This window comes from Geotrypetes seraphini, chromosome 5 (assembly GCF_902459505.1).
Source record: "Geotrypetes seraphini chromosome 5, aGeoSer1.1, whole genome shotgun sequence".
Classification (NCBI taxonomy): domain Eukaryota; kingdom Metazoa; phylum Chordata; class Amphibia; order Gymnophiona; family Dermophiidae; genus Geotrypetes; species Geotrypetes seraphini.
In genome coordinates, this window is record NC_047088.1 from 69,643,009 (window position 1) to 69,664,822 (window position 21,814).

Below are 21,814 nucleotides of genomic sequence, written 5' to 3' on the forward strand. Positions count from 1 at the left end.
AGAAAGAAGGGAAATGGGACACAGACAGAAAGGGGCATGGAGAGAGAAAGACAGAAAGAAAGGGCGGGCATGGAGAAAGAAAAAAAGAAAGAAAGGGGACACGGAGAGAGAGAGAGAAAGATAGACATAGAAAGAATGGGGGCATGGATAGAGATAGAAAGAAAGAAGAGGGCAGGGTGAAAGAAATAAAAAGTTGGGGGAGGGAAGGAGACAGATGCCAGACCAGGGGAAAGGAAGGAAGGAGGGAGGGAGAGAAAGGAAAGAAAGAGATGTCAGACCATGAAAATAGGGACAGAAGAAGAGAGAGATAGAAGGGAAGGTAAGACATGGAAACGTAGATTTTGAAAAGAAAGCAGAAAAATTGAATATTAAGTTAATGCCAAAGATGGATGCAAGGCAGAAAGTGAAGACAGAGAGAAAACCAGTCAAAGGACAAGAAGACCCTGGAAACATAGTTAAAAGCAGGGCTGTGGAGTCGGTAGATAAATGATCCGACTCCTCGGTTTTTTGTACTTCTGACTCCGACTCCGACTCCCCGATTCCTCTGTATTAATATGCGAAAGCACAGTTACTTGCCGTAACAGGTGTTATCCAGGGACAGCAGGCAGATATTCTCACATGTGGGTGACGTCATCCACGGAGCCCCAGCGCGGACAGCTTTTCAAGCAAACTTGATTGAAGTTTCAAGTTTGCACACTGCACCACGCATGTGTGTGCCTTCCTGATCCACTAGAGGGCGCATACCCTCCTCATGGTCCTCAGTTCAGATAGCTAGCAAAGAAGCCAACCTCGGGGAGGCGGGCGGGTTGTGAGAATATCTGCCTGCTGTCCCTGGATAACACCTGTTACGGCAAGTAACTGTGCTTTATCCCAGGACAAGCAGGCAGCATATTCTCACATGTGGGTGACCTCCAAGCTAACCAAAAAGGGACGGAGGGAAGTTGGCAATACAAGAAAACAGATTACGCAAAACCGACTGGCCAAACCGGCCGTCGCTCCTGGACAGAGTATCCAGGCAGTAGTGGGAGGTGAAAGTATGAACCGAAGACCAAGTGGCAGCCTTGCAAATCTCCTCGATAGGCGTCGACCTGAGGAAAGCTACAGAAGCCGCCATCGCTCGGACTTTATGTCCCGTGACTCGACATTGCAGCGCGAGACCAGCCTGAGCGTAGCAAAAGGAAAAACAAGCAGCCAACCAGTTGGACAAGGTGCGCTTGGAAACTGGGCGTCCCAACCAATTAGGGTCGAAGGACAAAAAGAATTGAGGAACCGTCCAAGGAGACTGAGTGCGTTGAAGACAAAAAGCCAACGCCCTCTGACAGTCAATTGTGTGAAGCGCCACCTCGCTAGGAGGCGAGTGGGGCTTCGGAAAAAAGACTGGAAGAACAATGGAAAGATCGAAAGGAAAGTCCGAAACCACCCTGGACAAGAACTGGGGTTGAGTACGCAGGACCACCGTGTCATGATGAAATACAGGAAAAGACGGGTCCGCAACCAGAGCTTGCAGCTCACTGACTCTGCGAGCAGACGTGAGAGCAACCAGGAAACCCACCTGCCAGGTGAAGTAATTCAAAAGAGCTTCATCAATGGAATCAAATGGAGGTATCACCAATTGAGCCAGGAACACACAAAGATCCCAAACCACCGGAGGGATGTACAATGAAGAAATCCCTCATAAAACGGGAAACCATCTGGTGGACGGAGAGCAGCGTCCCATTTAGCGGCCGAAGAAAGGCAGCAAAAGCACAGAGGTGGACTCGAATAGATGTAGATTTGAGACCAGACCGAGACAAGTGCAACAGAAAATCCAGCACTGAAGGCAAGGAGGCAGAGAGCGAATCCATGCGGTGCTCAGCACACCACTCAGCAAATCAGGACCATATCTGGGAAAAGCATTGCCGAGTGGAGATCTTTCGAGAGGCCTCGAGAACACCCCCACCGACTGAGAGAAACAGAAGGAGGGAGGCAAGTTGCGAGGAACCAAGCTGATAAGTGTAGAGACTGCAGATTGGAATGCAACAGAAACCGCAACACTGAGACAGCGGAGACGGGAACATAGGTAGAAGCTGAGTCTCCCTGACACGCTGGAGGAGCAGGGAGAACCATGGCCGCCAGGGCCACAGCGGAGCCATCAAGATCCTGGTGGCGCAGACCGACAGGAGGTGTATCAAAGACCCGAGAATCAGAGTAAAGGGAGGGAACGCATAGAGGAACCTGCCCATTCCATCGAGAAGGCAAGCATCCTCCTCGATGCGAACCCAGGAGAACATCCTCGAGCAATATCGAGGCAACCAGTGAGTGAGGGGCGAAGCGAACAGAACTACCTGTTGGGTTCCCCACCGAACAACCACATGCCGCAGAGTCCGAGAATGGAGCAACCATTCATGCGGTCGAAAAGGGCGACTCAACGTGTCCAACAGACAATGCTGCACGCCCTGGAAAAACACCGCCCGAAGAAAGAAGCAGTGGTGTAACGTCCCCTGCCAATGACGAAGGGCTTCCCTGCAAAGTAACAGGGAACCTGTACACCCTGGCTTGGTCACAGAAATAACGCCACCGAGATGTCGGGACGCACCAGGACCCCGCAATCTTGCAACCCATAACGAAAATCCACCACGGCATTGTAAATGGCCCGGAGCTCCATCAGATTGATGCGGCTGCGACAGTCTGCACCCGACCAAGGACCCTGAGTCCGAAGGCCGTCGAGGTGCACCCCTAAGCCCATGCCGAGGAGTCCATCGGCAGAACCTTCTGATGCGGGGATACGAAGTGGTGGCCCACCAACGAAACGAGCGTGTCCAGGAGGGAGGCACCACAATGTGCTGGGAAGCGGGATCCCGATCCTGCCATCACTGAGATGCTCGGGTCCAGCGGGGAACACGAAGATGAAACCAGACGAACAGCGGGACATCACCGTGGAGACCCCTGATCCAAAAAGGATCAGCAACAGCTCAGCCGAGGCCGAAGACCGCTGAGACACCAGCTGACTCAAGCGCCGACAGGCAGCCTGCCGAGGCAGAGGCAGAAAAGACCGGAGGCGGACCGAGGACAGAGGGGCCACCTTCCGGTATAAACAAACAAGGGCCTCCCCCTGAGGCCGAGACAAGAAGGAGCGCAGACAAACTGGGTCCAGGTCCGCCCCGACGGACTCCCGAGACCGGGGTGGGCAGAGTCTGACCCACTCCCGTACTAGAAACTAGTGCAGGTCAAGAAGGGCCAGGACTAGACGCAGAAGGGAGGATGGGAATGCCCAACCGACAGAAGAGAGGCAATACTCCCGGTGCGTAGACACAGAGACACCCCTCCCGAAGGGAGGGGAGGAATCCCCAGAAGGGGAGCAACCCAGAGGCTATGCGAGAATAGTCAAAAGGACGGCCAGGAGTCGCCGAAGCCGGCGGCTGAACCCTAACCCGGCGCTGCTGCAGCTATCGCGGCTGCTGCGAAGGAGGCCGAGATAACACAAGAAAGGTATCCAGAGGGCCCCTCCGGAGAAGGAGACCAACCCACCAAGGCAGACGGGATTTAGCTGGAGGCGTCCCGAGGGGCGAAGGACCGGTCGCGGTCTGAGAGGCGGTTAGTGGCCACCGCAAGAGAGGCCTGAAGAAGCGCAGAACTCACGCAAGTAAAAGCGGCGAGACGACCCTGGAGGTTCGGATCCTCAGCCACACTCTGCGCCAAGCGAGATGACGCATGGCGGGAGCAATAGAGCCGGAGCAGGGAGAGAGTCTCCTCCAGGAAACCAAACTCCGCACTACAAGATTCCGTCACGGCTGCCCGGAATGAACCGAAGAGAAAGCGGGGAAGCCTCTCAAACCGGAGCTGGAGACGCCGAGGCGCAAACCCGCAGTCGACGCCGAGGCCCAATACCTCAGCCGCTGCCGAGGTAAAACGGCCCAAGTGACGTCAAGGCACAAAGCTTCCGTCGACGGCACGAAGCCTCGGCAACGACGAGGCACCGAGCTCCAGCCGACGATGAGGCCCTCAGCCTCAGTCGACGTCGAGGCACAAGCCTCAGGCGACGTCAAAGCACCAGCGTCAAATGACGCGGAGCACACGGCCGCAGCCGACGTTGAAGGTACAAAGACACACAGCCTCAGTCGACATCGAGACCCCAAGCCCCAGTCGACAGTGAGTCAGAAAATCAAAGCACAAAGCCTTAGACGACGTCGAGGCACCCAGCCGCATACTACGTCGAGGCACAAGGCCTCAGGCGGTGGTGAGGCACCAAGCCGCAGTCGACGTCGAGGCACAAAGCCTCAGTCGAGGCACCAGGCCCCAGTCGACGTCGAGGCACCAAGCCCCCAGTCGACGTCGAGGCACGAAACCTTCGTCGACGTCGAGGTACGAAGCCTCCGTTGAGGCACGAAGCCTCAGTCGACGTCGAGGCACGAAACCTCCGTCGACGTCGAGGCACGAAACCTCCGTCGACGTCGAGGCACGAAACCTCCGTCGACGTCGAGGCACGAAACCTCCGTCGACGTACGAAGCCTCCGTCGAGGCACGCAGCCTCCGTCGAGGCACGAAGCCTCCGTCGAGGCACGAAGCCTCCGTCGAGGCACGAAACCTTCGTCGACGTCGAGGTACGAAGCCTCCGTTGAGGCACGAAGCCTCCGTCGACGTCGAGGCACGAAGCCTCCGTCGACGTCGAGGCACGAAGCCTCCGTCGACGTCGAGGCACGAAGCCTCCGTCGACGTCGAGGCACGAAGCCTCCGTCGACGTCGAGGCACGAAGCCTCCGTCGACGTCGAGGCACGAAGCCTCCGTCGACGTCGAGGCACGAAGCCTCCGTCGACGTCGAGGCACGAAGCCTCCGTCGACGTCGAGGCACGAAGCCTCCGTCGACGTCGAGGCACGAAGCCTCCGTCGACGTCGAGGCACGAAGCCTCCGTCGACGTCGAGGCACGAAGCCTCCGTCGAGGCACGAAGCCTCCGTCGAGGCACGAAGCCTCCGTCGGGGCACCAAGCCTCCGTCGGGGCACCAAGCCTCCGTCGGGGCACCAAGCCTCCGTCGGGGCACCAAGCCTCCGTCGGGGCACCAAGCCTCCGTCGGGGCACCAAGCCTCCGTCGGGGCACCAAGCCTCCGTCGAGGCACCAAGCCTCCGTCGAGGCACCAAGCCTCCGTCGAGGCACGCAGCCTCAGTCGACGCACGAAGCCTCAGTCGACGTCGAGGCACGAAACCCCCGTCGACGTCGAGGCACACAGCCTCCGTCGAGGCACGAAGCCTCCGTCGAGGCACCAAACCTCCGTCGAGGCACCAAGCCTCCGTCGAGGCACCAAGCCTCAGTCGACGTCGAGGCACACAGCCTCCGTCGAGGCACGAAGCCTCCGTCGAGGCACCAAACCTCCGTCGAGGCACCAAGCCTCAGTCGACGGCGAGGCACGAAGCCTCCGTCGAGGCACGAAGCCTCCGTCGAGGCACGAAGCCCCCGTCGAGGCACGAAGCCTCCGTCGAGGCACCAAACCTCCGTCGAGGCACCAAGCCTCCGTCGAGGCACTGAAGGTACCTTTTAGGATAAGGACCTCCGTTAGTAGTGCAGAGACTTGAGCCAGAGACTGAAGAGATTTAAAAAGGCTTTTATTAAACAAGCATATGCTGGACTTCTGAGCAGAACTGGCTGCATAAACAGAAGACCCTGAGAATTTCAAACACAAAGATTATATAGGATCCTAACCAGTCCGAACCAGTTTGACCAGTTCTGACCAAAAGGTAGGAGCAAAGAGAAAAACAAAACCATAAATCCATCCTATAATCTACACATCTTAGGCTAACTAGCATCTACATTCCTCTGCCTCCTGGCTGTACCAGGCACTAAGACAGATACATAGTACAGGCCTGCATGCATACGTGATTTCTCAGAGCAGTAAAATGGAGTCACAAGTTGTTCTTTATACTGATTATGACCCACTGATCTAAAATAAAGCTTTCTTCATCTACACCGTGACCCAGCCATGTCAGCTAGCTAGGGATCCTTCATTCCCAACTTTTCTTCTGTAGGCTAGCTGACTAACTGGGTTACGGGAGGTCAGGGCCATCTGTATCAGAGGTGGGGACTGGGTGATAGGAGGAAAGGGCCAGGACTAGGGCGGTGGTACTTTTGTCAATCGTAGTCCTAATAGTACGGTTAAGGGTTTTCAATAAACATGGTAACAGGCAAGGAAGAACACAAAATATGACAGAGAATACCAGGAAAATTATGGTGAGGGCTTTAAAGAGTCCCGGTTTGGAGGCCCAATCAGTCAGTGAGTTAAGTCCAAATATATCAGCAGAAAAACCCTTCCAAGTCTGGACAGGAACGTGAGCTAATCTGGTAATTTTATCTATGACCTCTTCAACCACAAATCCTTCATCATCCAGTTGTAGACAGCAGTTGGAAAGATTGAATTTGCCACATACCCCTCCTTCAGCGGCCAATAGATAGTCTAAGGCCAGTCGGTTCTGATAGATGGCGGTACGCATCATAGTGTTCGCTTTGGCCAGGGCTCCCAGGGCCCTAGCTGTTTCATTGGTGATAACTTCTAAAACCGCCTGCAGTCGTATGAGGCGGTTAAGCATGTAGATTGGGGTCCGGTACCCAAACATACCATCATCAGCCCAAGTAGCAGGACCGTAGACAGCAATGATGCGCTCCGGGGGCCAAGTGTCATCCCATTTACCGATTTCCAAACTTCTTTCAGGACGGGCCCGTTGATCGAATACTGGGACAGCCAGATGTTCTCCTTCGGATAACGGGAGGAGGAAGAAGGCTGGTTTGATAGTGCCCAGAACACAAGTGCCAGTCCAATTTGAGGGTAGAGTGGGGTATGCCGTTTTCCCACAGATCCAGTAGTATCCTTCCGGTGCAGCCCAAGGGGCAGAAGCAGGCAGGTTGAGGTAGACATTTAATGTGGTAGCGTTGCCAGTAGTATTCCATCGTCTGGGTATTTTTAACTTAGGATCTCCGGTCCAATAAGTCCAACCGGGCTGAGAGGTGCTGTTTTTAGTCCATAAGGATTGGCACTGCAGGTGTCCAACACGAGTGGTAAAGGATGGTCCGAGACGCTGTATGCAGTGTTTTGCCAGAATGGAGTTTTTCAGGGGCCAGCTGGGTGCCCGCTGTAAGTTGGGGGTGTAGTTGAAAGACGGGAGGCTGGCCAGCCGGAGCATGGAAACCTGTTTAGCCTCCCATGGCCATTTCTCTCCCATATTTGTGCCCCCGCAGACATAACAGTTTGTCAGATTTAAGGTGGCTCCTATGGCTTCAGCGAACTGTATGAAAAGGTTGCGGGTGGTGGCAGAGGGCACAAAGTCTTGTTGGTCAAGTTTCATATGTTCATAAAAGTCGGGAAACACAATGCTGTGTTGTTCAGGGATCCGGTGTCTCTCAACGAGTTTGATGTGTAAGACAGTACCAGGGTCCGTGCCCTTACCGTATATCTGTAGGCCCACAAGATAGCGAGCTTTCCGGAGACTATCATCGAGGTTCCATTTAAACGGCTGTAGGATAGTGAAGTTAAGTGGATTACAGTTCTGGAGGCCACAGTCAGAGGTAGTCACCCCTTTGGATAATATGGCTCGGGTGGTAGGCAGTCGGGTCATACCCCAAGTAGCCCAGGATACACATCTCCAGTGGTTACAGTAGTAGTGTTCGGAAGACCCTTCACAGTGGGACGGCTTCTGTCCCGCCAGGCACATGTATTTATCATTGTGCATATATTCCCTCCTCCATGCCAGGGCACCACAACGTCCAAGGAAGGTGGGGTTTTGGTCCATGGCATGGCAAGCATCAAAGAGGACTGAGGCCGGGACATAGGGATTAGTGACCAGGGTTTGTTGAATCAGGGGGCCCTGATCCCAGACTGACCTGACCTCTATCCAAGTATCCCTATTAGTTGCTTTGGGGTCGAAACAGATCTGTGAGTCTCCATTATTACATATAGAATATTCAACCTTGTTATATATACATACAGGGGTCACTAGTTGACCCTTACACTCATAATTAGTTTGAAATCTAATAACATTTTCCGTTTTGCCCCCATTGTCCACTAGTGCCACACAAGGGGCACACCCAGGCGTGGGAGGGGTAGGGGACATGGACAATGTTGGCAAGACGCAAATCACAAGCAGTATATACACAACAGAGTTCATATTAAATATCTTGACAGATCTCTGGATCAGACGTGCGTGATTACTCTTCCAGAGTGTGGGGCAGCCGCGTGATTTTCAGTTGAAGGTCAGTAGGCCCTTTTTCACAAATATACTCAGCAGCGGGCTTCACACGGCTGTAGTGAATCCAAGACTCGTGGCGGGACAATTTGACAGCTGTGGGAGAAGCAAGTAAGACAGTGAAAGGCCCTGTCCAAAGGGGTTTCAGCGGTTCAAATGGGGACAACTGATTGCGTTTACCTGGGGTACAGCGGATGCAAAATAGAACAGAAGGGATCAGTTTGGGCCATGGCAGGCGGCTTTCTTCTGCCGCTTTGCCGAGGAGGGTTTTAATAGTTCTATTGATGCGTTCAACTTGGCCAGAGCTCTGGGGGTGATAGGCCGTATGTAATTTCCAGGTGATTTGCAGAGCCCGAGAGACAGCTTGTGTGACTTGTGATATGTAGGCGGGGCCATTATCGCTGCCAATCACTAGGGGCAGGCCATAGCGAGGGATGATGTCATGGAGTAAAACCTTTACTATTTCCCTACTTTTCTCTGTGCACACTGGGTAGGCCTCTGGCCACCCAGTGTGGGAATCAATGAAAACCAGGAGGTAACGGAACCCATGGGAGGGGGGCAAGTGGGTAAAATCTGTAGAGAGGACTTGCATGGGGTGTGAACCGATAGGCTGGTGACCAAGAACGGAGGGTCTGACAGAAGAGGGGTTGTGTCGGAGGCAAATGACACAGCGGAGCAGAACATGGGAGATGAGTTGAGAGAGATTCGGGATATAGAAATTCTGTCGGAGAAGAGTGCGGAGGGCTGGGTTACCGGCATGAGAAAAATCGTGTGCACGTTGGACAACAGTGAGGGCCAGGAGTTGTGGAACATACAGGAGGGTATAGTAATCCATCCGGATGGGAGGGTGCAATGGCCAGGTTGCTGCGTGGCCCACTTGCGCTCGGGGTCAGTGTACTGGGGGGAAAGGGAATGAAGGAAAGGTTGAGGGGAGGAAAGGGATAACAGAAGAGGGGGTGTGGGCGGACCTTGGAGGGCCGCCTGGCGAGCCGAGCGGTCAGCCAAGGCATTACCGCGGCTGATGAAGTCACGGAGGCGACGGTGGGCCCGGCAGTGCATGATAGAAACTTTGGAGGGTAGCAAGATAGCATCCAAAAGGTCCAGGATGAGTTGGTGGTGTTGGATAGGGGATCCAGAGGAGGTGAGGAAGGAACGCTGGCGCCAGAGGACAGCGTGGGCGTGAACAGCTAGAAAGGCAATTTAGATAGGAAAAAAAACAAAAATGCAAAAAGGGAGAGAAAAATCTCCAAAAATGGCCAATGGTATAGTTGGTTTCCCCGGGGTACCCCACAAACCAAACAGATAGACAACACAAAGATTACAGGGCATAAACAAACATAGAAAACAGAAAAGGCGTGAAACTTTTCTTCCAGCTGGCAAGGATTCAGAGCTGAACTTAGATCTGCAGAGAAATGCACAGTTATACAAAAACAAACGTCCATCATAGCACGAATCATAATTGTGTGCACACAGTGGCAAAGTAAAGTGCGATATAACACATGGCATAATAATCACATAATCATAAAAGGCATCTATTAATGGTTATTGGAACATCCGAAAGAGAAAACGTAAGAATGTGATCACTCTGGCTTGGTGCCCTGCCAATTACATTCATAAGGCAGACAGGGACGCAACTGCTAGGGTGTGCTTCAATCTTGAAAAATAAGCAAAACTTACTAGGTAAAGTAAGATACAGTGTACAATGTTAAATATAGAGGTATTCTGAAGTATGGCAATGTCAATTCAAAGGGGAAAAAAAGAAACATGTTAAATGTTAAGTGCAAGGTCATTTCAAGGTTACTGAAAGCAGAACATTGTCCTCCTTCTCTGGGTAGAAAAAGGCTCATTGTAACAGGTCCAGAACAGCTCTGTATGTATGACTGCGAAGACAAAGAAGAGACATTTTAACGTGACACCACCCCTGAGGTCACTTAGCCATGTTCCCTGCAGGCAGACCTGGAACCCTTGTCTGCCACCTGGGTCCCGCTACACTCTGAGGAGTGGGCACTGCTGCAGACTAGATGTAGCTACTTTACTCTGCACTGTCCTTACATAATAACTACCCCCTTCCTCTGGAGTTTGAGCTACCAAGTTTATTTTAAAGGTATTTCTGTTTCCAATTGTATTTAGAATCAGATTGATAATAACACTTTATACAAACATGCATGGGAAGAAAGAATTCATAAAGAACACCAGGATAAAGACACAATACGGGAAAGCAAGGGAGACTGTTAGCACAAAAGAAGTAATCTCAATCCATCCGTTATCAATAAAACACATTCATAAATCCAAGAAAGAATCCAATTCAAATTCTACTGCATATTATTTAAAACCCTACACGGAGACAGCCCATCATACTTGAACAATCGCCTCATCCAAGCACCTAGTACCAGACACAGAAAAACGCACTCCCCATTCATACCCCCCCCCAATCAAGGAAGTCAAAAGAACAAAACTACACGACGGCCTCCTAGCCACTCGAGCCGCAAGACTGGACAACCAGATCTCCAACCTTCTGATGACCACCCCAGACTATAGGACGTTCAGAAAGGAAATAAAAACCATACTTTTCAAGAAATTCCTGAAGCAGCAATAACATCACGACCTCTTAGCAACTCTAAAACTGACATTAGACCTACCCATTACCGCACTAATAATAACAAAAGAACCTCCACTACGACCACCTTTTAATTCTTTTACAAACCACCTCACCCACAACAACACGTTAAATGTTTATAAGATCTACAACTTACCTCTCTAGCTAATCATTGTAACTCTACTTTTTTTTTAATTAACCTTTTGTAATCCGCCTTGAACCGCAAGGTAATGGCGGAATAGAAATCCCTAATGTAATGTAATGTAATGTAATAAAGGGAAAAAAAAATAAAAAAATAAAAAAGTTGACCACATTACACCGCTATTGATTAAGTCCCATTGGCTACCTATTAGCCACCGAATTACTTTTAAGATATTATTCTTGGTTTTTAAAGTTCTAGCTTTCAATGAGCCTCAATTCATGTCTAGAATGATCATTCCTTATTATGCCCCTCGTTCTCTACGATCATCATCACAAGACTTATTAACTGTCCCTTCCTTAAAAATTATGGGTACAAGAAGAAATGACATGTTTTCTGTTACAGCGCCACAAACGTGGAATGCACTGCCACTTTACATCAGAAAAGAAAAAGATCTTATCTCTTTTATAAAACTCTTAAAAACTTTGTTATTTAACTTTGTACTTGTGTCTTAAAATTGTTTGTCCTCTAAAATGTGTTTTTTTTTTTTTAATTGTTCAGCGCTTAGAATGTTTGTATAGGCGATTCATCAAATAATAATAAAACTTGAAACTTGAACTTGAATTATCAAGCCCATGTTTAGCAAATATTTCAATTTTCAGAAAAATATGGATACTTAACCTCTATCATTGTTAGTCTTGTACTTTAAATCCCCCAACACTGGGATACAAAGGCAGGGATGTGCCAAACACAAATCCCACATGTCTGACAAACGGTTGCTTTTTTTTTTTCTTTTTTTATTACCAGCAGACACCACTTTGACAACTGCGAGAACACGTAAACTATCTGGCTCAACTTTCTTTAAATTACTCACTGTCTGTAACAAATCCACTGCACGCAACATATATCTAAAATCACAGTCCTTATTCTCGTTCATCAGTGCGAACTCACATTCTTAATTCTGTCTTGATCCACATGCATTTTACCCTGTTAAGCAACTTACACTATCCTGTCTGCAACTTTCGGCAAAACAATCATGCTGGCTTGCTTTACCAACTTTTCCCAGGTTTCCAACCTAAATGCTATTTCCATCTCCCCGGGTAATTTCTCAACATCACCAATTTCTCGTTCTCTGTGTCTTGTCAGGTGTCCCCAGAGCTTTTGTTTTTTTTTTTTTTTTTAATTTGACAAGTATGACAAAAAGTTGATTATATTCCAAATACTAAGCCTTTGACAACAATAAAAATAAGGATGAAGAAAACAATAAAAAATCTTAGGGTCGCCATAATCGCCAGAAAAGGCAGTTGTAAAATATTTAAGCATGATCTGAAGGGGCTCGATGGTGTTCTGACCCATATTATACAATCTATATATGCACCCAACAAAAGTTCCAATTTCCAGAAACCAGAATCCTATATACCTCTCTGTGCTTCACAACTGATTAAGAAGTTACTAGACAGAAGAGATAGAGACAGGATAGAGAAGGAATCAACTTCTCACTTACCAAGACAGGTCCGGTACCGGCACAACAAAACCAGGAGCCAGAAATCTCCACCGATTCGTTCCTTCTCGAGGTGCAATCCGTTGTCTTCGACGAGAAAACCGTTCCTGGTCAACCACCAGGTTAATGCCGGCTATTACGGGTCTCGTAGGAGGCAAGGTTTGAAATCCTCCGAGGGAGACGATCGTGCCAAACAGGCTCAAGTCTGTAGATCAAGTCCCTGTTCGGCTGCGCCAAATGAAGGTACCTTTTAGGATAAGGACCTCCGTTAGTAGTGCAGAGACTTGAGCCAGAGACTGAAGAGATTTAAAAAGGCTTTTATTAAACAAGCATATGCTGGACTTCTGAGCAGAACTGGCTGCATAAACAGAAGACCCTGAGAATTTCAAACACAAAGATTATATAGGATCCTAACCAGTCCGAACCAGTTTGACCAGTTCTGACCAAAAGGTAGGAGCAAAGAGAAAAACAAAACCATAAATCCATCCTATAATCTACACATCTTAGGCTAACTAGCATCTACATTCCTCTGCCTCCTGGCTGTACCAGGCACTAAGACAGATACATAGTACAGGCCTGCATGCATACGTGATTTCTCAGAGCAGTAAAATGGAGTCACAAGTTGTTCTTTATACTGATTATGACCCACTGATCTAAAATAAAGCTTTCTTCATCTACACCGTGACCCAGCCATGTCAGCTAGCTAGGGATCCTTCAGCACCAAGCCTCAGTCGACGTCGAGGCACGAAGCCTCCGTCGAGGCACGAAGCCTCAGTCGATGTCGAGGGACGAAGCTCCAGTCGACGTCGAGGCACGAAGCTCCAGTCGACGTCGAGGCACATCGAGTTTCAGAAGTCGGCACCGTACCAATGAAACTGGTAATAAAGGTGCAGCAGTGCACTCCATAAGGGCAACCTCGATATGAGTATTCCCATGAAAGGAGGCACGCTTTGAAGGTCTCGTAGAGGCGGGCACGATCGCACTCGATGCCTGGAATGCCTGAGACTCAGCCGGTGGCGTTACCGAGGTAACGCACCTAGAAGAAAGAAAGAAAGAAAAACTTACCGGGGATCGAAGCTGCACAGTCCGATTCCAACGAAGGAAAGAGGGTCCCGGCCATTCTGCTCACACGAGGTGAGCCCAGAGAGAGGCCAGGGAAGAAGAAAATACAGCTGCAGGCAAATGAGGCCTAGCCGCATGGCTGAGGCCCAAGAAGGGCCTGCCCGAGGAAAAACACAATAAAAAGTCCTCTTTTTTTTTTTTTTTTTTTTTTGAAACAAAGAAATACACGATCAATTAACAAACGCACAGCGACTCCCTAACAAAATAAAGAAGCCGCGGTGCCAGAAAGGCACTTAGAAGAACGCAGAGAAGAGAGACAAGGTCTTTCTGGCTCAGCGGAAAACTAAGAACTGAGGACCATGAGGAGGGTATGCGCCCTCTAGTGGATCAGGAAGGCACACACATGCGTGGTGCAGTGTGCAAACTTGAAACTTCAATCAAGTTTGCTTGAAAAGCTGTCCGCGCTGGGGCTCCGTGGATGACGTCACCCACATGTGAGAATATGCTGCCTGCTTGTCCTGGGATAATGTATTTTATACATTCCTTGAAGGAAAGAAAGGCAACATACATGTCATTACCACAGAAACTACTGGCTGGGAAGCCAACAGTCTACTGTTTGAATTTTTCTGGTGTCATCCTTATGGTAACTTTGTCAGATATAAAGAATTTTCTTATTTGCGATTGTTCTCCAGTAGATTTCTAAACGTTTTTTGTCACAGAAGTAGATGCAATGTTTTCATTGCTATCTTTCTCATTCAAGGCTTCTAACACTTTGGGATGAAAACGCTGTAAGTGTCTTTTTAAATTTGATGCTCTTGTAGGTGCATTTTTATCAGGCCCACCGAAACTGCTAATTTTTGCATCACATTGTTTTTCACCATCAAAATCTTTTCTAATACATTGGCACACGTAATGTTTTCCATCACTTGATAATGCAAAGTGCTCATACAGTAGACTTTGTCGTGTTTGTTGTTCGCAGTCTTTTTGCCTTTGTTTAGGATGCTTTTTTTCCCTAAAATATAAAAATACATTGTAACATTCTGCATGTCATTAAATGTTTTGGGCACAATGTTTTAAGTCATTCCAAAGAGAATATTTTGTTCTACCGGAATCTATGTTTTGTTTTTTTTAGATAAATTTATGTTAATTTTCAGATCGTTAAAATGGAATGTCAAGTTGAGAGAAATGAGCATTTTCGACACCACCTTCTTTTTGCTTTTAATCAAGGTTCTAAGGCCACAGAAGTTGCTCGCAACATTTGTGCTGTGTATAGTGGGTGCTATAGCTGAAAGAATCGCTTGTGATTGGTATGACAAGTTCAAAAATGGAAATTTTGACCTCAAAGAAGCACCTTGTTCTGGCCGTCCAGTTGAGTTTGATGAAGAGTGATTAAACCAACTTTTGCATGAAAATCCGCGTCAAACGACAAGGGAACTGGCAGAGAAAATGGAAAGCTCTCACACTGCTATAGAGAAGAATCTTCACTCAATGGGAAAGGTTCAGAACTGTGGAGCATGAGTTCCGCATGCTTTAAGTGACGACAACAAAAATCAACGAGCCACAATCTCCGCTGGTTTGCTTGCTCATCAACTCATGGACACAAGGAATGATTTCTTTACCGAATCATTACTGGCGACGAAAAATGGTGCCTGTACATCAATATGAAGCAGCGTAAGGAATGGCTTAGCCCCGGTAAACAAACGACCCCGCGCGTGAAACAAGATCTTCATCCGCGTAAAAAGATGTTGTGCGTATGGTGGGAGAGCTTGGTTGGATGAATTTTTCGAGTCTACACCAGGTGATTTCTACCAACGAGGTATTGAAAACCTTGTTGAACGTTGGAAATAAGTTGTAAACAACAACAAGGGAGAATACATTTATAAGTATTGGTGCTCCGAATTGTGCGTTGCGTGCCATATAGTGAAGCACGTGTTCGTTTTGCCGTTACGTGAGGCACTACATGCATTGGTCTTTATTCTTACAGTAGAGAAATCATTAATTATAACTTTTTGTGAATTGGGACATTTTAAACTTGCTTTTTTTTTAAATTCCAATCTAAATTTAGTCGGAGTCGGTGCATTGTTTGGCAACTCTGACTCCGACTCCAGGTACCCGAAATTTCCTCCGACTTCTCTCTCTCCTGCTTCCTCCTCCGATCAGAAATGACTAACCCCCTCCCAGAACACAGTGAAAAGAATCCCAAGCCTACCATGCTTCCCCGGTGGTCTGATTTGGGAAGATAAATGCATTAAAAAAAAAAAAAAAAATCAAATATTCCTCGATAATAAAATATTTGATATAAATTCCAAGTTTTTGGCTTTCCACAATTTAATTTTTATTTATGTTATCAATACAAAGAAAATATATATATATAGCAGATTCAGGCCCCTTACCTTTCCCAAAGTACTGCAGAGCTTGCTCCAGGAGGTCATGCTCACTAGCCTCTGCCTGATCATCTGCAGAATGACACTTGTCCTGGTGAGTTTTCTGTGTGGTTATCTTCTCTGTGATGTCTCCTCTTTCTTTCCCATTTCTAAGCCTTGCAGAGAGATCCCCTTTACCATAACTAGGCTGTTGCTCTGGCTTGATAAGCCTCTGGGAGCTCCTGCGAAGTTTCTGCTTTCCCATCCTCTTCAGGATGGGTTAGTGATATATCTTCTTCAGCCCCAGTTTATCATTGGTCAGGCTGGGAAAAAAGACCTTTTCTCTTGAATACTTGTGGCATCTGGATCTTTTATTATAATCACATTAACATCCACTTAGGAACTTTAGACAGTTTAATTAGAATTGACTTCAGAGAAATTTGCTCAATATTAAAAAAAAAAAAAAAATTGAAACAAGTTTCTTCCTATCTTCAGCAGACAAATGTAGTCTTAGTGCTTCTCACAGCTCTGGAGGTTTCATTTTCACTGTATAGTCCTTGAGATGGACCTACAAATCCATGGTACCTTTCTTTCTCTTATTGCCACTCATCTCTACTCCATTTCTCTTTTACGCACGCAGTGCAATCCAACAACTAATCAAAATGACCTAAAACAGCAAAAATGATCAAAACAAAAACATACAAATTAGCTGCATAGTAAGCAAAGATTAGGCCTAGGAATCTCCCACTTTTTCACTCTAATTCATTCACATTGTAAACTGTTCTGACCTGCATGTCAGTAAAGGGTGGTATATTAAGTTTACTAATAAACAAGCATGACTTCAGTATACCCTGTAAAGCAGTGGTCTCAAACAAACGCTTTGCAGGGCCACATTTTGGATTTGTAGGTACTTGGAGGGCCTCAGAAAAAGAGTTAATGTCTTATTAAACAAATGATAATTTTTCATGAGATAAAACTTTATAGTTTATAAACCTTTCCTTTTGGCTAAGTCTTAATAACAATATTGTCATTTATAGCTAAAGAGTCATATGATCAAGAAACTGTTTTATTTTACTTTTGTGATTATGATAAACATACCGAAGGCCTCAAAATAGTATCTGGTGGGCCCCATGAGTTTGAGACCACTGCTGCAAACTATCCCATACAGTTTACTGAGCTTTAACAAAAGTTATATAATAATTCCCCAAAATAGTGTAAGTTCAAAAGAAGGACTTGACACAGTCACAATCTAGATCCCATGCATGCTGATTTGTGACAGACCAAGTTGGTGCACAGTATGTTTAAAGTTATCAGAAAGACTTCAGGGCCATCTTCAGCCTCTGTGGGTTCTTGCAAAAAGAATGGTGAGACTGGTAAGATTGGTTAAGATTGTGAATCTTGCTGCAGCTCAAGTTTGCCCTTCTTTTCTTCCTCACCGGGTCCACATGTTGGCTCGGTTATGGGAGCTCAAAAGGGTAAAATCAATGGGTTGTGCATGTCTATCAGCAGGTGGAGACTGAGAATTCTGATTCTTGAGTGAGCCATGTCTTTGCTGGAGATCAATATAAATCCTTCATAAGCAAGAGAAAAAAGGAAATAAGTCTGCATCTGCGTCAGAGGCCTCCCCAGCACAGCCACCAAGAAGTATACAGAAGAACTAGCTTTTTGACTGTTGTAACAATTAGTAAATTCATGTAGGTATTTTTTTTATGTTTAAAAATAAACAAAGCCAGCCTCTCCCTACAGAACAGTCTGAGAGAAAAGTAATAGTCCACTCACTACCTAACCAAGCAAAAACCAATCACAAAATCAGAACAAAAAACCCCAGGTGGGATCTGGGCCAGTCCAGAGGGATTAAAGAAAAGCGATTTAGCAGGTAAGATCTGGCCTGCAGAATGGAAAACATTGGTGATAACTAAGAGCATTGCCTTTGAGTTATTTCCTTTAGTGGTATAGGGTGTGCGGTTAAGGAATAAGCACATAGTTTGATTGCTTCCTTCACCTCTAGGCTTGTCATAATTGCCAACCAACCAATGTCCTTATGTATTAAATTTACTTTGGGTACTTATGCTACATTGTATACATTTGAACATCACAGCACCAGCAAGGCATATCCCTGGTGCAAATAATTGTCAATGCTTTATCTGGTTCAAAGTGGTAAAAATTTCAAACCTTGGCACTGGGAGTAGTGAAACAGAAAGTTCCAGTCCCTGAGCACCTGTGGAAGTTAGGGGCACTGAGGCACGGCATTTCTTGCAACAGTCTGTAGCACCTGGGACATGGGTGTCTTACAGAAGAAACTGGCATATTGTGGGCTCCTTCTTGACTCAGAGGGGCTGGGGAAGGGGTAGGTACATGATACGTTACTGGAGTTTATTACTGAGGTTAAGAGGAACAGCAGATCTCACACAGAAGTAGTTGCCGACATTATCAGTTTTTCTTTTTTCCAAAATGTTCAGGGTTGGGGTTATCCTGCGGACAATTCTGTCATTAAGTAGGTGTTAGCAGGTTGGGCAAGGGAGTATGGTTCATCTGTGGCAGAAAGCCTGAGCAAGTGGGGCGGAGATAAGCTATTAACCATAGTTTGCAGTTGTTGGGGCTGCAAGGGTGCAGCACCAGTGGACAGCCTAGAGAAGAGGTGATCAGTTATCCCAGAATTCCTCTTGGATGGTGGAGGGATTTGGTAAGTAGAGGTGAAGACTTGGTTGGGAAAAATACAGGCCATTGCCAAGAGGGGACAATTGATTGTGCTAAGTCTGACAAGCCCATTTGCCTGGATCATGGAGGGAATGAATTGCCTTGGGGGGAGGGGAAGCTGCAGATTCAAACAAATAAAACTGCAGCCTACCGGTAATTTAATTGATTGCCTCTGTCTATAGTGTATTCACTGTGTAATTTGGGTAAGTTGAATGGTGAATTGTATCATTGGTGGTGAAGAGCAGACATGGAACTTTCCCGAATGCCTCTCAATTTTGGATCAATATATATCTGCTTAATAGTAACTATCAATAACTAACTATATACAGTAGACTTTCAGTTAACCAGCACCATAGGGATTGGAGTTTCTGGTTGCTTGAGAATCACTATTAAAAATAGGCCTAACTAATACTATAACATACCATAAACTGTTCCAGACAAAGTACCAGACATGTGACAGGCAAAATGTGGGCGTACTCTGGTGTGGCGTGCCAAGTTTACACTTAAATTTCCATCAGAAATTGATTTTATTTAAAGTATTACAGTATTTATTTTAATTTTTTTGCTGGTTGCTTCAGAGTTCTGGCTGCTTGTGGTCCGGTTAACAGAGAGACTACTGTATATAGTTGCTTAATAGTAACTATCAATAAGAAATAATACAAAAAGCTGCCCTTGTGCGCCAATTATTTATATTACTAAAGCATTGTAGATCCATACCAACTGTATAAAAAGAATCAGGTAGTTCTAACCACAAGTATCTGTTACTGGGGATTTAAATAATCCTCAAAAATGAAAAGTATCTTAAAAAATTGATTAAGCGCTACTATAGCCAAGACATTTACTGGGAAGAATAAATTTTTAAAAATCATCAAATGAAAGTCCATTTACTAACTAGTCTATCTTAGAAATAATTAATAGTAGTACCGTAGTAGTATCCTGACCGTATACTGTCCCACAAAAGAGACGGAGTGAATTGGAAAGTAAGGAACAAACGATAATTTTATATTGCCAAAGATTTGCACCACAAAGTTTAAACGTCATAGTTTCACTTAAATTTCTACACTATTCCAAACCTTAAAACCAAAAAAGCATATTTTTTTTAGCAAAGTGAATGCTATTATTCCCATCGACGTTCATATATATATATACAGGAAACTTCTGTTGATAAAAAAAACACCTAGCCTTGTATCAGAAAAAAGTACTCTTACCTCTGTGAATGCTTTCTCTGTGAAACGATCCGAAAGAGCTAGTCCGAAAAGCCAAGCGAGCTTGGTATATTCACTAAATAGGAAGTACCCGCCTCATTTGAAAAAGAGTATTTTTTGAGCCTCATTTGAAAAAGAGTGCAAGCCTCGTTTTGGATGTAATTAGCCTCAGTAGAAACATGGTATGCAAGCCTCATTGTGAACCAGAATACAAGCCTCGTTTCAGATGTAATAGACCTGCTTGCCTCATTACAAATGGTGTATCCATGCCTCATTGTGAAACAATACAAGCCTCGATTTGGATACATTTGTTTGCAGGAAAATTTCCAAGTCAAGAGTAAGCCTCCTTTTGGGGACCATAATGCTTGCCTAAAATGGGCATCAATTAATCAAACCCCAGCAATGTGAAATTAAGATAAAAAAATATCTGTAAGGAAATGTTCTCAATATATATATGGACTATTTTGAACAGAATATTTAAATGTGTGAAATGTAATAAATATACAAACAGGGAAGCACACACAAATGTACACTTAAATGCAAAATGTGAGTTATGAAAAAAGGCTGGCCAAAAGTAATGGTATAAGGAGCATGAAATAAGGTTACCAGATTTGTTCAAGAAAAGTAAAAGACCACAATGCGATCAGATTCACATTAGAAAGGGGGACACCCACAGTAAGGAGGACCGCAACAACTGCGCTCAACTTCAGGAAAGGGAACTATGCTGCTATGAGGGAAATGGTGGGAAGAAAGCTCAGAAACATCCTTAGGATGGAGACTGTAGGAAGCACCTGGACCCTATTCAGGGACACCCTGCAGGAAGCACAAAGAATGTACGTCCCCAGTTTCAGGAAAGGCGGCAAGAACAAGCGATCAAAGGACCCGGTTTGGATCTCAACTGAAGCAAAGAGAGCAATAAATGACAAAAAAGTATCCTTCCGGAGATGGAAGAATGACCCAACGGAGGAAAATCACCAGGCGCACAGGAAATGCCAAAAGGAATGCCACCGGGAGGTTAGAAAAGCAAAAGGGAACTACGAAGAGGGGCTGGCCAGGGAGGCGAAGAACTTCAAGGCATTCTTCAGTTACATAAAGGGGAAGCGACCAGCGAGAGAGGAGGTGGGGCCGTTGGACGATGGGGATAGAAAGGGAGTGATTAAGGAGGATAAAGAGGTAGCTGAGAGGTTGAACACGTTCTTCTCGTCAGTTTTCACGAGAGAAGACACATCTAACATACCGGATTCAGAGGAGCTCATAAGTGGGGAACAGGCTGAAAAATTGGAACACATAGAGGTAAGTAAGGAGGATGTCCTCAAACAGATAGACAGGTTAAAATGCGGCAAATCGCCGGGCCCAGACGGGATCCACCCAAGGGTTCTGAAGGAACTAAGACAAGAAATAGCGGGCACAATCCAGCATGTTTGCAACCTATCCTTGAAAACTGGAGAGGTACCAGAGGACTGGAAACTGGCGAATGTCACACCTATCTTCAAGAAGGGATCGAGGGGTGACCCCGGGAACTACAGGCCGGTGAGCCTGACTTCAATTATAGGGAAGATGGTGGAAGCTATGATCAAGGATGGTATTTGCGAGCACATCGAGAGAAATGGCCTACTGAGAACAAGCCAGCACGGATTGTGTAAGGGAAGGTCATGCTTAATGAACCTTTTGTACTTCTTTGAGGGAATAAGCAGTCGGGTGGACAATGGGGAACCCATAGACATCATTTACCTCGATTTTCAAAAGGCTTTCGACAAGGTGCCACATGAAAGGCTGCTTAGGAAGCTGTGGAACCACGGGGTGGGAGGGGATGTGCACAGATGGATCAAGCACTGGTTGTCGGGTAGACTGCAGAGGGTCGGAGTAAAGGGACAATATTCTGACTGGCGGGGAGTCACGAGCGGTGTGCCACAGGGATCGGTGCTGGGGCCGTTACTCTTCAACATATTTATCAATGACCTGGAAAAGGAGGCAAAGTGCGAGGTTATAAAATTTGCAGATGATATCAAACTGTGCGGCAGAGTTAGATCCATGGAGGAGTGTGAG

General features: G+C 46.6%; 1 protein-coding gene across 3 annotated transcripts in view; it reads right to left on the reverse strand.

Moving 5' to 3' along the window:
- Nucleotides 1–19,914, reverse strand: part of CENPI (centromere protein I) — a 113,481-nt gene extending 93,567 nt beyond the window's left edge. For 2 of the 3 annotated variants that reach the window (XM_033945338.1, XM_033945336.1), the window contains exons 1-2: nucleotides 19,772–19,914; nucleotides 15,897–16,533 (exon numbers count right to left, since the gene is read on the reverse strand). In XM_033945338.1, coding sequence (XP_033801229.1) covers nucleotides 15,897–16,131 — 235 coding nt within the window. In that variant the 5' untranslated portion in view covers nucleotides 16,132–16,533; nucleotides 19,772–19,914. Of the gene's footprint in view, nucleotides 1–15,896; nucleotides 16,534–17,302; nucleotides 17,438–19,771 lie in introns of all 3 variants that reach the window. The other variant, XM_033945337.1, reaches the window with a different exon arrangement.
- Between the last annotated feature and the right edge of the window lie 1,900 nt (nucleotides 19,915–21,814).